This window comes from Tenrec ecaudatus, chromosome 10, assembly GCF_050624435.1.
Source record: "Tenrec ecaudatus isolate mTenEca1 chromosome 10, mTenEca1.hap1, whole genome shotgun sequence".
Lineage (NCBI taxonomy): Eukaryota > Metazoa > Chordata > Mammalia > Afrosoricida > Tenrecidae > Tenrec > Tenrec ecaudatus.
This window is the reverse complement of record NC_134539.1, coordinates 17,760,503-17,775,228: the sequence shown is the minus strand read 5'-3', so window position 1 is coordinate 17,775,228 and position 14,726 is coordinate 17,760,503. Positions and strand designations below refer to the sequence as shown.

General features: G+C 46.9%; 1 protein-coding gene across 1 annotated transcript in view; it reads right to left on the bottom strand.

The window, feature by feature from the left end:
* SH3GL2 (SH3 domain containing GRB2 like 2, endophilin A1) overlaps positions 1–14,726 on the bottom strand; it is a 36,338-nt gene that overhangs the window by 18,646 nt on the left and 2,966 nt on the right. Inside the window, exon 2 of the mRNA XM_075558923.1 lies at positions 11,334–11,406. Within this exon, the coding sequence (XP_075415038.1) occupies positions 11,334–11,406 (73 nt within the window). The remainder of the gene's footprint in view (positions 1–11,333; positions 11,407–14,726) is intronic.

Genomic DNA, 14,726 nt, shown 5'->3' with positions numbered 1-14,726 from the left:
GGTTCAATCACTGATTGTCATGGCCACACAGAGCTCACAGACAATACTCATAATTAAGGGGTTTTGTGGTAGAATTAACAGATGGACACAAGTCAGGACCAGTAAGCAGAAAGGACACAATCACTGGAGCATAACAACACATCTCCTCGTCCAGCAAACAAATCTCTTTCTGGTCCCTGGCCTCTCGGGCCAGGCAATTCCCTTTCTAGAAAGGCTGACAAGTCTCTGGGAACCAGGTGCGATCGATATTTTCCAAGGGGATTTGATCTCAAGACAAAATTGGCAGAAGATGGAGCATTCCTTTTTCTAAAAGGAAGAAAGAATACTCTGTTTTTTTTTTTCCATTTCATTTAAAGTAATTCAAAATCCAAGTTTTTGGCTTATAGAAAGTTCAAGTTCCAGCAGTCTTTGGGGAAGAGCAGCCAGCACAAGCCTGTGCCAGGGGGAAATATTGGGAGGTAACATTGAGTTTTCATGGTGGGAGGGGGGCAAGGAGCAGCAAGACTGCCCTCTCCACCACAGCTCTTGCCCACCTGAAGGGAGGGGCTTGTGGCAAGAATGAAAACCCAAATAAACAGGCAAATAAACTCGGCTGAAACTGTTGTGTTGTGCCCACAGAGTGGCTTCCTTCCCTCCCAACTGTGATATTTCAAACAAGAAAACATCTAGACCGGGCATCTGTCTATCACCAGGGAGTAGTAAACCCCACGCCTGCCTTGAACTTGTGCTGATGAGCACAGCTGACACACTCAGGCAGACAGGTGGCCACATCATTCTGAGCCACGTGGGTGACTGTTCCATGGAAAGTGAGCGGAGGCCTGGCTCTGTCAGGTAGTGTTGGGCTGCTAACCCCACCAGCCCCTCAGGGGAACCAAGACAAGGCTGTCGGCTCCCACCAATACTCACAGCCACAGCTGCAGAAACCCCATACGGGGTCTCTAGGGGTCGGAACTGAATTGGCAGAGTAGGGGGTTATTTCCTTTCTTCTTTAATGAACTAGCTTCCTTGTACAAACAAGGCAGGCTTAAGACAGGGAGCCTGGTTTTCAAAGGATGCTCCTGATTCTTAAAAGTTTCAATCCATCCTCACCTCTACCTGCCTCACAAAAACAAAAGAGCCAAGAACATGAGGGGGCAAATGCTCAGTGATTTCTCTGTCCTGGTGCCCATAATCACTCCTCTCAGGTGGGGAAGGGACCTGACACTGTCCTTGAAGCACTGAGGAGCAGAACGATGATCACCTACCAGCTGTGAGTTCAGAAATCTCTACTCTGCAACTCACAGACCACCTCTTCAACCCTCCCGCTGACACCAAGGACTGGTTTCGTTCCTGGATCTTACAGATAAGGAAATGGAAGCATCGAGAAGCAGGGTCACTCTCCCAAGGACACACAACAAGAAAAGGCTGAGCCAGGACTAGAACTCGAGATGGGCCTCAAAAGTCCATCCTTTCCCAGGATTCTGTACTGGCTCTCAGTATTTTATTACCTCTCGGCTAAAATGGGTCAAATTGGGACTTGTCAGCAGCAAAAATTAGAGTTTCGGCTATATATACTCTCGTGAGGTGTTTAATAATGCAGAGACAAGGCAGTGTGATAGAGCTTGTGAGTCCGGAAGCAGAAGCAGCAGTGCACACGAGCGAGGAGAGGGACCGGGTGCTTTTAGCTGTGTGACCAGGGGCCACCTGTCCAGACTCTCTGGACCTCATCCTCTTCAGAAGACTGGCTGACCTGGTTTCTGTAATGACCTTAAACTTAAACATCTCTGATACAAATACTAGAATCCATGGAGATAAATGCACTGGGTCACCAGCGAACAAGGAGACAGTGTGTAGCCTAATGTACACGGGAACTTTGTGTCAATTTTCAAAACCAAGGGAAGTTAAACTCTTTTTGCAAAATTGCTACTGAGATTTAAAAAGAGCTGGACTAACTAATAACAAGGAAGAAGCTTCACATTATTATTTTTTAAATTTCTCTTTTTTTGGTTCTGTAGAAAGATCTACTACAGTCAGACCATACCTTACTGATCTGGTTTCTATTGGAGACAGTGAAGGAGTTGTGCCCAGTCTGAACCACTCCCCCTACCCCACCCTCCACCCCACACACAGAGTGGAGGCGAAACACAAACGAAGCACAACAGAGCAGTGAAATCAGTCAGCCATAGAAGAGTAAATATTGTATGAGACAAATATTATAACAAACTCAAAAGCCAAACTTACTGCCAATGAGTCAATTCTGATTCAGAGCAAACCTGCAGGACAGAGCAGACCTGCCCCTTTGAGTTTCTGAGACTAAGTTTTGTAGGAGCAGAAAGCCTCTCCTTTCTCCTGTGGAGCAACTGGTGGTTTTGAACTGATAACCTTGTGGTTAGTAGCCCACTGCACAACCCAATACGCCACCAAGACTCCTGAAATCCTAGACCATCACTATTACACAAAATCAGGAAAAGGTTTTCACATAAAAAGAAGTATTCTTTGACAGTTAGCAGAGGTGGAAGGAAAAGTTAAGGTAACTCATTTAACAAAAACAAAACAAAAAAAAAGAATACTATTTCACAGTAAAGTGCTTCATGTTGACGACCTGTGATGACTGCACAGGCTGGTCTTAGTTTCCTGGGTGCAACCCCAGTTTGCTGGCACGCCTGAGAGGGGCCTTCCGACAGACACTCTGCACCATCAGCAGGGTGCCCCTTGCTTTTCACCACAGCAGTTACTGACCGACTCCAATGGCTTATGTGGAAATGAGGACTTAGGTACTGGTCCCCACAGCACTGCCGCTTCCTCTGAAGCTAAATAGAGGGGATGGAGAACAGGTGAGAGGGGGACTTATCTGCTGACTTAATCAAATGTGGAACTCTAGCACCGGATCATGCTACTCTCAACCCAAATCATGCTATTTATACAACAGCTCTCCAAGGCGACAGGGCACTCTTCTGCCTCTGGGTAGAAGTAGGAGGTATTTTTGGACTCTGTGCCGTTCACATAGTCAGCAGCCTTAAGAAGCTGTGAGGGGGGCAGCAAGCACTTGCCACCTCAGGATGGAAGTGCCAGATGCCCACCCCAGTTTCCCAGCAGGCCCTGGGGAGGCAGGCAGCCACACCCCAGGGACATTAAGCTGGCCATACAACCTTCCCTAACCAGAAGACAGCGACATGGCATCACCTTTGACGACTGGATGGGTTAGAAGCAAGTCATGGGTACCACGCACGTTGTGAAGCAGGAGACAGTGAAGACATAGTAGACCTGGAAGACTGTCCTACCTGAATATGAACTCTGGCCCTTCTGCAGCAGGGCCGTGGGCAAATTATCTAGCCTCTCTCAACACGTTCCATTTTCTCACCTAAAAAGAGTAATAATTTTTGTCTAGATCTGAATAAATATGCGTGGCCTGTCAATAGCTCCAGCCCAATCCTAGTAAGATGAGACGGGCTCATGTACACTTTCAAAGAAGCAACTGTGAAATGGATGAATGGTAAATGAAACTAAGTAGCTGCTATGGAAAGAGAAACCTCTCTGGGCCTGTCCCCTATAAGGGTTCAAACCATGACTTGGAACTGAAAGGTTAGCTGCTCATGCTTAACGTGATGGGATTCATCCATTTGGAAAATTAAATATCCACTAAGCAATACACAATGTGCTACGCCCTGGATGTACATTCACAGAACAGACACGGCCTTTGTCCTGACGAGCTTGTGGTACGCAGTGGGCGAGATAAGCAACATCATCCAATAAGGTTTGCTGAGGGGCTGCAGTGCGTGAGATGCACTGGGCACTGATTGAGACATTAGGGACAGTAAGTAAAAAGCAGCATCTTTCCTATGACGGAGCCTACATTACCTGGGCAGAGGAGCGATGAGCAGACGCTGAACAAAGCGAGAGAGTAGAATGTAAGTTCAAATGGTGATGGGAAGTCATAGGATGGGGAAGCAGAGGTGTGGGGAAGAACTGACTTTGAACTCAGTGGCCAGGAGATGCCTGCCCAAGCACATGACATCTGATCGGAGGTGAGTGATGAAAAGCAGCAGCCAGTAGAGAAATGTTCCAGTCACAGGACGTCCCTGTGCGCACCCTGGGGCACGAACTTGCTGAAGGTCCAAAAGAGTCGGGGAGACTAGACAGGCAACAAGCTGGGCTCACAAAAGAGCCAGGGCCCAAATAAAATGAAAATACAAAAAACGTTATGAATCAAATAGCACTTAGGGGAGATGGAGGCAATTCTGTACACACAAATGGCGGGCCACAAAACATTACCCCAGGGGCCGCATGCGGTCCACGGGCCACCAGTTTGACACCCCTGCTTTAAACCAAAGGTGAGAATGTAAGGGAATTGGAAAACTAGACTCAAAACCACCAGAACCGGACCATTAGTGTTCACAGATTGTGAAGATGAGCTGTGCCCCTGGGTAACATGTAGAAATTACTGCGTGAGAACCTAAACCGCTGTGTAAACATTCACACACACACGACATATTATCGGTATTTAATAAATAAATCTCAAGTGCTATAAAGAAAAAAAAGGAACAGGGGAAAGCTGAGAGAGGGGTGGGGAGTGAGGTGAACATGAGGGACAGGAGGGCCAATGAGATCTGAGCGGAGACCCCAGTGCAGGCCTGAGGAGCTCTGGAGACAGCTGTCCATCCGGAGGGCTCATGGGGGCAGTGTGAGCACTGCGGAGCACAGACAGTGTGGGATGGAGGGTCGGGCTGGGAGGAAGGTAGAATGAGACAGGAGAGGGGGCTGGAGGTCAGAGCATGCAGGATCTAGGGACACAAGGAGGATTTTCAATCTGACACTAGATGGGGACACGTGGGGGAGACTTGCAGAGGGGACTCGTCCGTGGATTGGAGTGTCATGAGAATGCATGGAGAACACAGGAGTGGGCCTGACTCCGACAGGGTGCTTGGGGAATGGTTCTGAGTGGTGCTAAGGAGATGACAGTAAGGATGAGGAAGGAAGGTGCTGAAAACAGGCCAGGGAGAGGGGCCAGGACGGAGACCTGGTGCTGGAAGGAGCTTGACAGCCCGGAGAAAGAAAAGGCCAATGCAGATGGGGGGCAATGAGGGGCAAGAGTGAGAAGGAAGATAAATAGAGGGGAGAGGCAGGAGAGTGAAAAAGAGAGGGGGCATGGAGGGGATCATTAGAGGAGAGAGATGGAGAGGGAAGGCAAGAATTCCCCAGGCACCAAAAGGCCATTCTCAGGATTTAAACGCTGCATTATCTTCAGGGGGTTCAGTTCTATTAGAAACTTATGAGTCTTCAATATTCCTCGCCTGAAGAACAGCCCCCTCCAGCCTTTCAGATACACCCTCACACAGTCTACGCACTGCCACCACGGCCAGTTTCCCCTTTGTAAAGTGTGTCCTTTTACCATCTGTCTTTCCATGGTCTTGTATGGGTTTCAGAGTCAGACATCAGAAAAATCAAACCCTAGTTCCCAGGCTCGGTACCTGTCCTGAATTCTGTCCCTGCAGGGCGGCTGTGCTCAGTCATGCGTCTGTCCGGCAGACACATTGAGGGCAGCAGTGCTCAGAACCCTGAAGGACACACGGCTCCATCTGAGCCAGCTCCTGGCCTCCTGGAAAGAGAGTCAGTGCATGGTGCTTTGGGGAGAAGGATTTAAGCACGTGAATGTCAAGTCATAGCTCATTAATTTCCAGCTGCACCACCACCAAGCACCTGATCGTCCCTGTACTGACTCATCTTTGGAAAGAGATGACGAAGAAGGCAGCTTGTGGCAGAATAATTTTGATGTAAGATCTTCTTCGCAGGAACGAATGGGCTATTTTTAGATCAGTGCAGCTAACGCTTAATTTCCATGGGCAACATTCCACAAAGGAGATTTGAAATTATTATAATAAAATTTTAAATAGAGATCTAATGACTCCAATTCAATACCCTAAGTGCACAAGCTGAAGAGAGTTACACCATAGATGTTTAAGAGGAAAAAATATTTCTCTGGAAAGCCAACCCCCTGCTGTGTGCAGGACTTTTTCATACTAGCACTGCCTTTGTGCTAAGCAGCTTGGGGATTTGTACTGCAGCGTGGCATCAAGGTCAGGATAATGTATTAATGGCTCTATGCAAACTGGGAAAGTTTGCAGCTCTCATTGGTAACTAGGTTGCTGAGGCTAGAAGAGAGATGGGGCTCAACCCAGCCACCTCTATGATGCTATTCAAAGCAGGATGGGCCACTACTGTGTCAGCAGACAGATTTCAGGAATGTTTACAAAGAAAACAAAATTTGAAAGATATTCAGATCCTACATAAAATATCCACCTCTCTGTTGAAAAGCAATCACTAACAAACATGAACTAAGGTGCTGGCTATTTAACAGGGTCTAACAACTAGGTGGTAGTCTAGAGCTGTGCTGTCCCTGGTTAAGCGGGGCTAGTCAGTATATGAAAGAGGGCTAGTCTCTCCTGAGATGTGCTGTAGATGTAAAATACATACCACATGTCGAAGACAGCGGGAGACAAAAAGAACCTAAAATACCCATGTATGTTGTCAGTCTGTCTGTACTGCGCATGTAGACAGGCTTTGCCTCCAACCTCCAGGAAACCACAGAACTGCTACCAAGGAGACAGTCACATCCCCACTACATCCGCCATTCCTCTGTGATCAAGCCACGCACACAAGACACTCACACAACGCTGGCAAAGTGAAAGCCACTATTTATAGAAAGCAGATGACAAAATATGTGAGAGTAACAATGGAATCACACTCCCATAAATTACCATAGCCCATTCTTATATCTGAGGGTTTAAGAATTCTGAATATACCATCGACTACCAGAAAACTGCACCAATCTATCTTAGCAGAAGTATAGTCAGAATGTTCCTTAGAAGTGAGGATGGTGAGGACCCATCCCATGTGCTTTGAACATGTTGTTGGGATGAGCCAGCCCTTCTGATGAGAAAAGCATCATGCCTGGCCCAGTAGAGGGTAAGTGAAAAAGAGGAGCTGGTTCGGCACATTGGCGCAACAATGGACTTGAACAGAGTGAGGATAAGGATGGTGCAGGACCAGGCAGTGTTTGGTCTGTGGTCTAACGAGGTCGCTACGAGTTGGCACAGATTCAGCAGCACCTGACAACAACATCTCTATGTTGCTGGACAGACATAACGTAGTTCAGGTCAGATGCTGCGTTAAGGCCCCCTCTGCCTCCAGAAACCACCCGCAATATCAAGGGCGGGTCTGCATAGGTCCTGAGGCTTCGGCTCTGCTGCTGACTCCAGGCATGCTGTCCAAGTCCGTGAGGTTCTCCTGCTGCCACACCATATGGGTCAAGCTGCCAGAGAAGGCGGTTGTGCTGCCCCTGCACAGGGCACACAGGCTCCTGCCCTCCACAAGGAACTGTGACAGCTCTTTCAGCTCTGCTGGAAAGCCCCCTGCCCAAAGGTGATCAGCACTGTCTCCATCTTGCTGGGAGGGTCACTCACTCTTCCTCACCCTCTCACACAGTCTTCAGTGTTACAACTAGAGTCCCTGCGTCCAAAGGACCCGCCCCAATCCACACTCTTCTTGATGGAAGCGAGATCCCTGTGAACTTCTGCTGGAAGAGCCCTTATATAAGCAAACACCCTGTCAACTCCAAGGCATATCCCTGCCACCAGGAACCTCAGCTGACCACTCCCATCCTTGGTTCACAAGTCACTCAATTTGCATAACAAACTGACCAATGCCTTACAAGACTGTGGCCCATCTGATCATTTTGAGAGTTAGATAGTTGCAAGCTAGAATAGCCATAAAAACAATTTATCATACACATCTCATAAGAATCCATAAGATGAAGGGCTATTTTGGTTATATTCAGTTAAGATATGTTAATAGAATCCATTTTCAAAAATATCAGGAGAAAAAAGTGAATTTTCCTTTTTCACTTAATGAGGAACTGAGGCATTTTAATTATGGTGCTGGCAAAGAGTACTGGCTATTCCATGAACTGCCAGAAGGAACAAATGCACTACATGAAGTACAGCCAGCATGGGCCTTGCGAGGAAGGATGGCGAGACTGCCTTACTTGTTGGGCATGTTCTCAGGAGGAGCTACCCTAGAGAAGGACGCCATGCTTGGACAAATACAGGGTCAGTGAACAAGAGAGAGCCTCCAAGGGACGACTGACACACTGGCTCTAACAATGGCTCTCACTCCCTCACAAGAGGGCCAGGCCGGACAGAGGGTCCCTATGAACGGGAAACGACCCCCTGGCTCCCAACAGTAAGAATATTGTTATTGTTAGGAGCACAGAAACCAGCTCCGACTCATAGTGACCACCACAGAACAGAACAAAAGCACTGCCCAGTCTTGTGTCAGCCACACCGTCATCGTCACGTGTGAACCTCTGGGGAGAGCCTCTCTGCCTCTTCATATCACAGAGTGCGTTCCTCTCTTTTGCTGACCCCTGATGCTACCTCGTGGGATGTCCTTTTCCAGAGACTGGACGGGGAGTCGCACCACCCTTGCCTCTGAAGGGCATTCTGCTGTCCTCCCTCCAAGATTGGTGTCTCCCTCTGGCAGTCTGTGGTACTTTCAATACCGTTGGCCACCATGATGCATGTGCATCCAGGTTTCTGAAGTCTCATCTGCCACAGGGATGAAAACATTCAAAACCACACACGCGACTTCTTGTAGTGTGCTTCTATTGGACAACCTGACGCAGGATCCGCCTCTTCCCCACAAGGCAGGAGAACACTCAAAAGAGGAACCCGGTACTTTCCCCAGTCACCTTCACCATCAGGTTCCATGGGAATGGGGACTCAGGGCCCGGAGCATGTCGTTTGTGAAGAGCATGTTTCATATTTGAGTTATGATTTTTTAAATCTAAGCACTGGGTAAATTTGGGCTGGCGGATTCTGTTCCTATAAAAATAATCTTAGTCCAAACTGAAAGACTGTACCACTCTCTGATCTATCTTCTCTAAATCCCTGCCTTCCCGGAGAAGACCTTCAGGGCTGTAACCTGATTCCCCCTCCCCCACCTCATCAGTCAGAGGGAGACTTCCAGAAGGAATTGGCTATGGGTGACTCTCAAGGGTGGGTAAAATGTGGCTTGGGTTGTGAGGTCCCAACAGGTAAGAGTCCAATCTTGGTCCCTTTTTGACCCGACATCACCCTAGATTGGTGTTTGCAAGAGTAGCCATTTTTAATAATGATCAGTTGTACTGATGGATCTGGTGGTTTAGGGGAAGAAAAGGCTCCTCCTCTTCTCTTTGTGTCGTGGAAGGTGGTCATTTTATCACTGTCAACTGTGCTTCGTCATTCAGTTAGTCACGTCACCAAGTGCCACCAGCTCTGACACTGAGCTGGGTGCCAGGGGTGTGTCACGAAAGGAGACTGGCGCAGTCTTACCTCACAGGGTGGGAATGAAAGCCCAGACAATGAAGGGGAAAATGTGCAGATGGAAAAGTACCTGGAACCACAAGAGGGAAGTTTACAGGGAAGCCAGGCTTCTGAGTGATATTCACTGCTGGGCCTGGGGGAGATGTAACCAATAGTCTAGGACGGTAGATGGGAAACGGTGGGCTACAACCATGCAGGGTGGCCCTTTTAGGTCATTTTGGAGACGTGTGACTTAATCTAGAAAGCCCCCAAAATCCCTGCGGTTGCTGTATGGACAAAAATAGTCTGTTCAGATTTTTCTTCTTCAAATACCACTAGGGAGATAGGCAAGAGAAGTTATGGGGCTATTTCCCACAGTCCACATACATCAGCAATTCATCAGGGCTGCGACCTGAGTCAAAGTGTTATATTCTAACTTACTCTTATCCCAGTGAGGAGGCTTACAACCGACTGGCTCTGACTGCCGTGTGTTATGTGAGGTCCTGGAAGTTACTAGGCATTAACTGCCAAGCCACTGTGAATTCTGGCCCAGCCAAGTTGACCCAGGTACCTGGGGACTTATGATCTTTCTCTTAAAGATCAGCACTCAGCACAATAGGGCAAAGTCTAACACACATGGGGTTACCATGATTAGAACCCAATCGAACTGAACCCACTCTTCTCAGGGGTGGCACTGTCCAATGAAAAGCACATGGACTTGGGGTTCAACTCCAGCTCTCGCCTCTCCAAGGTATGTAACATGAAAACGTGGACTGCTTGCTACAAGTTGCAGGTCCCCCAGAGCTGCTGTAACAAATCCGGACCGTAATTCAAAGGCATCCATCCTACTGTGGTCTTCCTTACTCACTGCCCAGCTTTCAAAGTCTGCGAGGGGACTCAAACTACCCTGACTTGGGTCAGGCATAGCTTCACCCTCAGAGTGACAGCTTTGCCCTTTAACATTTTGAGCAGGTTTACTGTAGCAGTTTTACCACATGCAAGGTCATTTGATATCTTGGACTGCTACTTGCTTCCATGAGTGTGGATTGTTATGGCAAGAAAAATGAAATCCTTGACAACTTTAATCATTTCTCCCGTTATCAAGATGCTATCTATTGATAGAGTTGTTGAGGGTTTTGTTTTCTTCCTGTTGAGTTGAAATCCACACTGACGTCTGTACTCTCTGATCTTCATTCGTAATGGCTTCAAGTACTAGCAGCAAGCAAGGGTGTGTCACCCGCATATTGCATGTTGAGTGAGCCTCCTCTGATCCTGATGCCTCAGTGCTCAATAATGACTGTATTTCCCTGTCCCTTCCCTACATTTATCATAGTTAAACAGCAGTGAGTTACTTATACGGGTTCAATTGTAAACCCCAAGGAATCACACAGTACTTCAAGGTCAGATGCAGAGATCAAGACAAAAATGTCTCCCACTCATAGAGCCATCTGTTTGAGAAAGGAGGGTGCCCTCTTCCCAGATATGCTCGATACAAGAGCACCTTATACGTCTGTAGAGCACAAGGGCCACAAAGCAGCTCTAGGTGAACATGATAATAAGACTTGTGCCATCCTTTGTCTAATTAGCTAATGAGTTGATCATTTATGTGGTACACAAGAGATACATCCCTAGTTCTGCAGCTTACCGTAAAACTCCAGTCTTTCCGTGTCAGGATGTGGAAGTGTGCATGTAGCTATGACACTGGAAGCTATGCTACCAGTATTTCAAACAGCAGTGGGGTTAACTCCTGTGTGCGGATTTCCTGAGCATTTCCAGACTAGGCATACTATGTAACCTACTTCCAAAAACCACCAGTGAAAACCTCTGGATCACAACACAACATTGTCCCATCACTTGCTTTGGACATTTTGTCAAGAACCATAACACTGAGTATGCCGTGAACCTCAAACTAGAGGAATGCTGAAGGAAGAGGCATGGTCAGTCTTAAATGTCTGCCCAGGAGCACCTCAGAGTTCCCTTGGAGGGACACCCCACATGCACAGGAGGACCCCTTACCTGGATTAGGCTGAAGGTATTCAATTGTTTTCGTCATGATTTCCATCACAGCCCTACTGGTGACATCCACTTTCTGAAATGAGAAAATAAATATGTTTGACAAATGTGAGCTGACTAGCTTTCAACAAAACCCACTGCCATCAAGTGATTCAGACTCAGAGACACACCAAAGGACAGACAAGAAATGTTTCCAACGCTGTACATCTTCATAAGAACAGAGGGTCTCACTTCTCCCTCAGAGCAGCTGGGGATTTGAACTTCCAATCTTTCTTATTTAGCAAGCTAACGTCTACCCCACTGCACCACAAGGGCTCCTTAAGATGGGTTTTAGAACCTTAATTTTTGCTTGGGCATATCCACAAATGTTGGTGGTGTGACAGAAGAGTGGGAGTGGGGGAGGAGAAGCAGTCAAGGGGCTGTCGGGACTAGTACCAGCTTGAAAAAGATGACGACAACATATGTACAGATGTGTTGGACACAATGGATATATGTATGGATTTTGATAAGAGCTGTTCAGAGGCCCCAATAAAAGTTATATTAAAAAAAAAAGGTGGGTAAGGCATCAAGGATGGTTTCTCTGCCTAAATGTGAGGCAGGGGAAGCAGCTTCCAACTACCAACCTTCTGCTAATAGTCAAGTACTTGCCAGTCGGCCTACCACGCCTTCTTTCTTGTAAATAACCCAAGCCAATTCTGTGTCTTCATGTCGGAGGGGGAAACATTTTATTTAACTTCTGAAAACAAGCTAAATAAACCCAACTAAATTATAGTGATTCCAAGACTATAACTTTTTATGAGAGTGAAGAGTCTCATCATTTTCCAGAGGAATATCTGGGGGGTGGGCAGGAGATTGAACTGTCAACCTTGTGATTATCAGCCAATGTGGTAGTTACATAATCATTTGTCAATTTGAGGATTAAGGCTGTAGGGGTGGAGTCTAGTCTGCCAATCAGACCACAGCCAATGAGGCCTCTGTGTTGGGATGGCCTTCTTCTGAGAATTCTGGGAAGTCCTGTTTTTCTTCCTTGGAGGTGGGAGACTCTTCTCTCTCTCTGCTCACTCCTGGGAGACATTGCAGCTGACAAAACACATGGGCCTACCCTAGTGCCCTGAGCTGGAGAAGTCACTTGGACCTACCCTGATGCAAACGGAACTTCGAAGCCAGAGATGCCATGTAGAGACCCCCTGCTAGTGCTGAGATGCTTACAATGCCACTGGATCCAAAGACTTTCTACCCACTGGACTGTGGTTCTCCTGCATTCAGCGTCATTGCATGTGTTTCAGGAGTCTAAAGAGGACTTTATAGATTTGTTTCAGACTTATGGGCTAGCATTGGACTTATGGGCTGGGACTGGACTGGGTTGGGATGCTTTCTTAATGTATAATGACCCTTTATATAAAACTCTCTCTTATACACATGAGTTTCTACAGATTTGTTTCTCTAGTCTACCCGGACTCACACACCCACTGTGCTACCAGGCCTCCATGAGAACTAGGTAAGAAAATAGAAATCGCATGCAAACAGGTCTTGCCAGCCCTGGAACCTACGGCTAATCTACACAAAGTCTTGGGCTAAGAGTCCAGTGCCAGGACCAGCTGCTGCTGAATCACCACCATCTCATGGGAAGCCCACATGTGTCAAGCAGAATTGTGCTTCAGAGGCGTTTTTAATGACTGCTATTTTAGAGGCAGACGGCCACACCTTTCTTCCCAGTTACTGGAGGAGGCTCAACCCTCCCGCCTTTTGATTAGCAAGAGAGCATGTTAACAGTCTGTCTGTACCACCCAGGAGTCCACACCCTTTTCACCTACTCAATGCAGCTGGTCCTCTCTACCTTCCCCACATGAAATCATTTTCTTATCAACCTGTGTGGTTTACTCATTCATTTTACAGGGTCATGACTAATGAGCATAAACATCTAAGGCTTTTGTGCAGGGACATGCCTTTTGCTGTTCTCTAATTAACTAACCATTTGAAAATGTATCTGATAAATGCAGGTAAGTTCCTGGTTCCTGTAACTCACCATCATCCCGCGCTACCCCCACCAGTAGTCTTGTGTTTGAACCCCTGTGGCAGCCACAGCATCAATCCCTCTTATCAAGAGCCTGCTTCCTTTGTGATGCCCTGCCACTTTACCAAGCATGAGGTCTTGCTCCAGGGACTGGTCTCTCCTGAGAACATGTCCAAAGTACAAGAGGCAGTCTCACCATCCTTGCCTCTGAGGAGCATTCTGAGTTTTTTCCGAAGACAAATCTGTTTGCTATTTTGGCAGCTCACAATATCATCAATATTCTTCACCAACTTCATAGTTCAAACAAGTTGATTGTTCCTCGGTGATCCATATTCAAAGGTCCAACATCCCCATGCACATGAGGTAATGGAAGGCATCATGACTTGGTCAGGCATAGCTTGGTCCTTAAAACAGCATCCTTCCTTTTCAACCCTTAGAAAATGTCGTTTGCAGCAGATTTACCTAATGTATTGTGTCGCTGGATCTCTGGACTGCGCTTCCATGAGCATGTGGGGTTCACAGCAAACTAATAATAAAATTGCAGAGAATAGGAATTCCAAACCACTTCATTGCACTATGTACACACACAGAACCTTTACATAGACAGAGAGTCAGGATTCTAACAGAAAACTGGGATTTCTGTGTCAGGGTTCTACTCTTTCACTGTATTTGCTCACTATCTGTGCTAAAAAAGTATTTCAAGAAGCTGACCTATAAAAAAATGTGGCACCAGAATTGGAGGAAGGCTTATTAACAACACTTTGACATGCAAATGAAACAGTCCTATCTGGAGGAGGCCTTAAAAACAAACAGGAGTTGAAGCACTTGATGAAGATCAGAGCTACAGTCTTCCACATAGATTACAAATCAATGTGGAGAAAGTCAAAGTCCTCACGACTGGACCAAAAGACGAACATCACGATAAAGGGATAAAGTTTGGAACTGTCAAGGATTTCATTTTACGTGTGTCCATAATCAGGGCTCCCAAGGGCAGCAATCAAGAACTCACATGCACATTGCATTCAGCCAATCTGTTGCCAAAGATTTCTTAAAGAGGTTAGAAGGAAAGGTGTCACTCTAAGAACTAAGGTGTGCCTTACGCTCAAGTCATGGCATTTTTGATCTCCCCACATGCATGAGAGTGCTGAACAATGAATAAGAAAGGTCACTGATGTGTTTGAATTACAGTGTTGGCAGGAGTATCATGGATTGCAAGAAGAATAAATACATTTGTCTTGGAGGAAGTACCGCCTAGATGAGAAGATGGGAAGATTTTGCCTCACAGACTTTGGGCATATTATGGAGAAGGACCAGTCCCTGGAAAACGACATCCCACTTGACCAAATAGAGGGTCAGCGAAAAAACAGAGGATCCTCAATGAG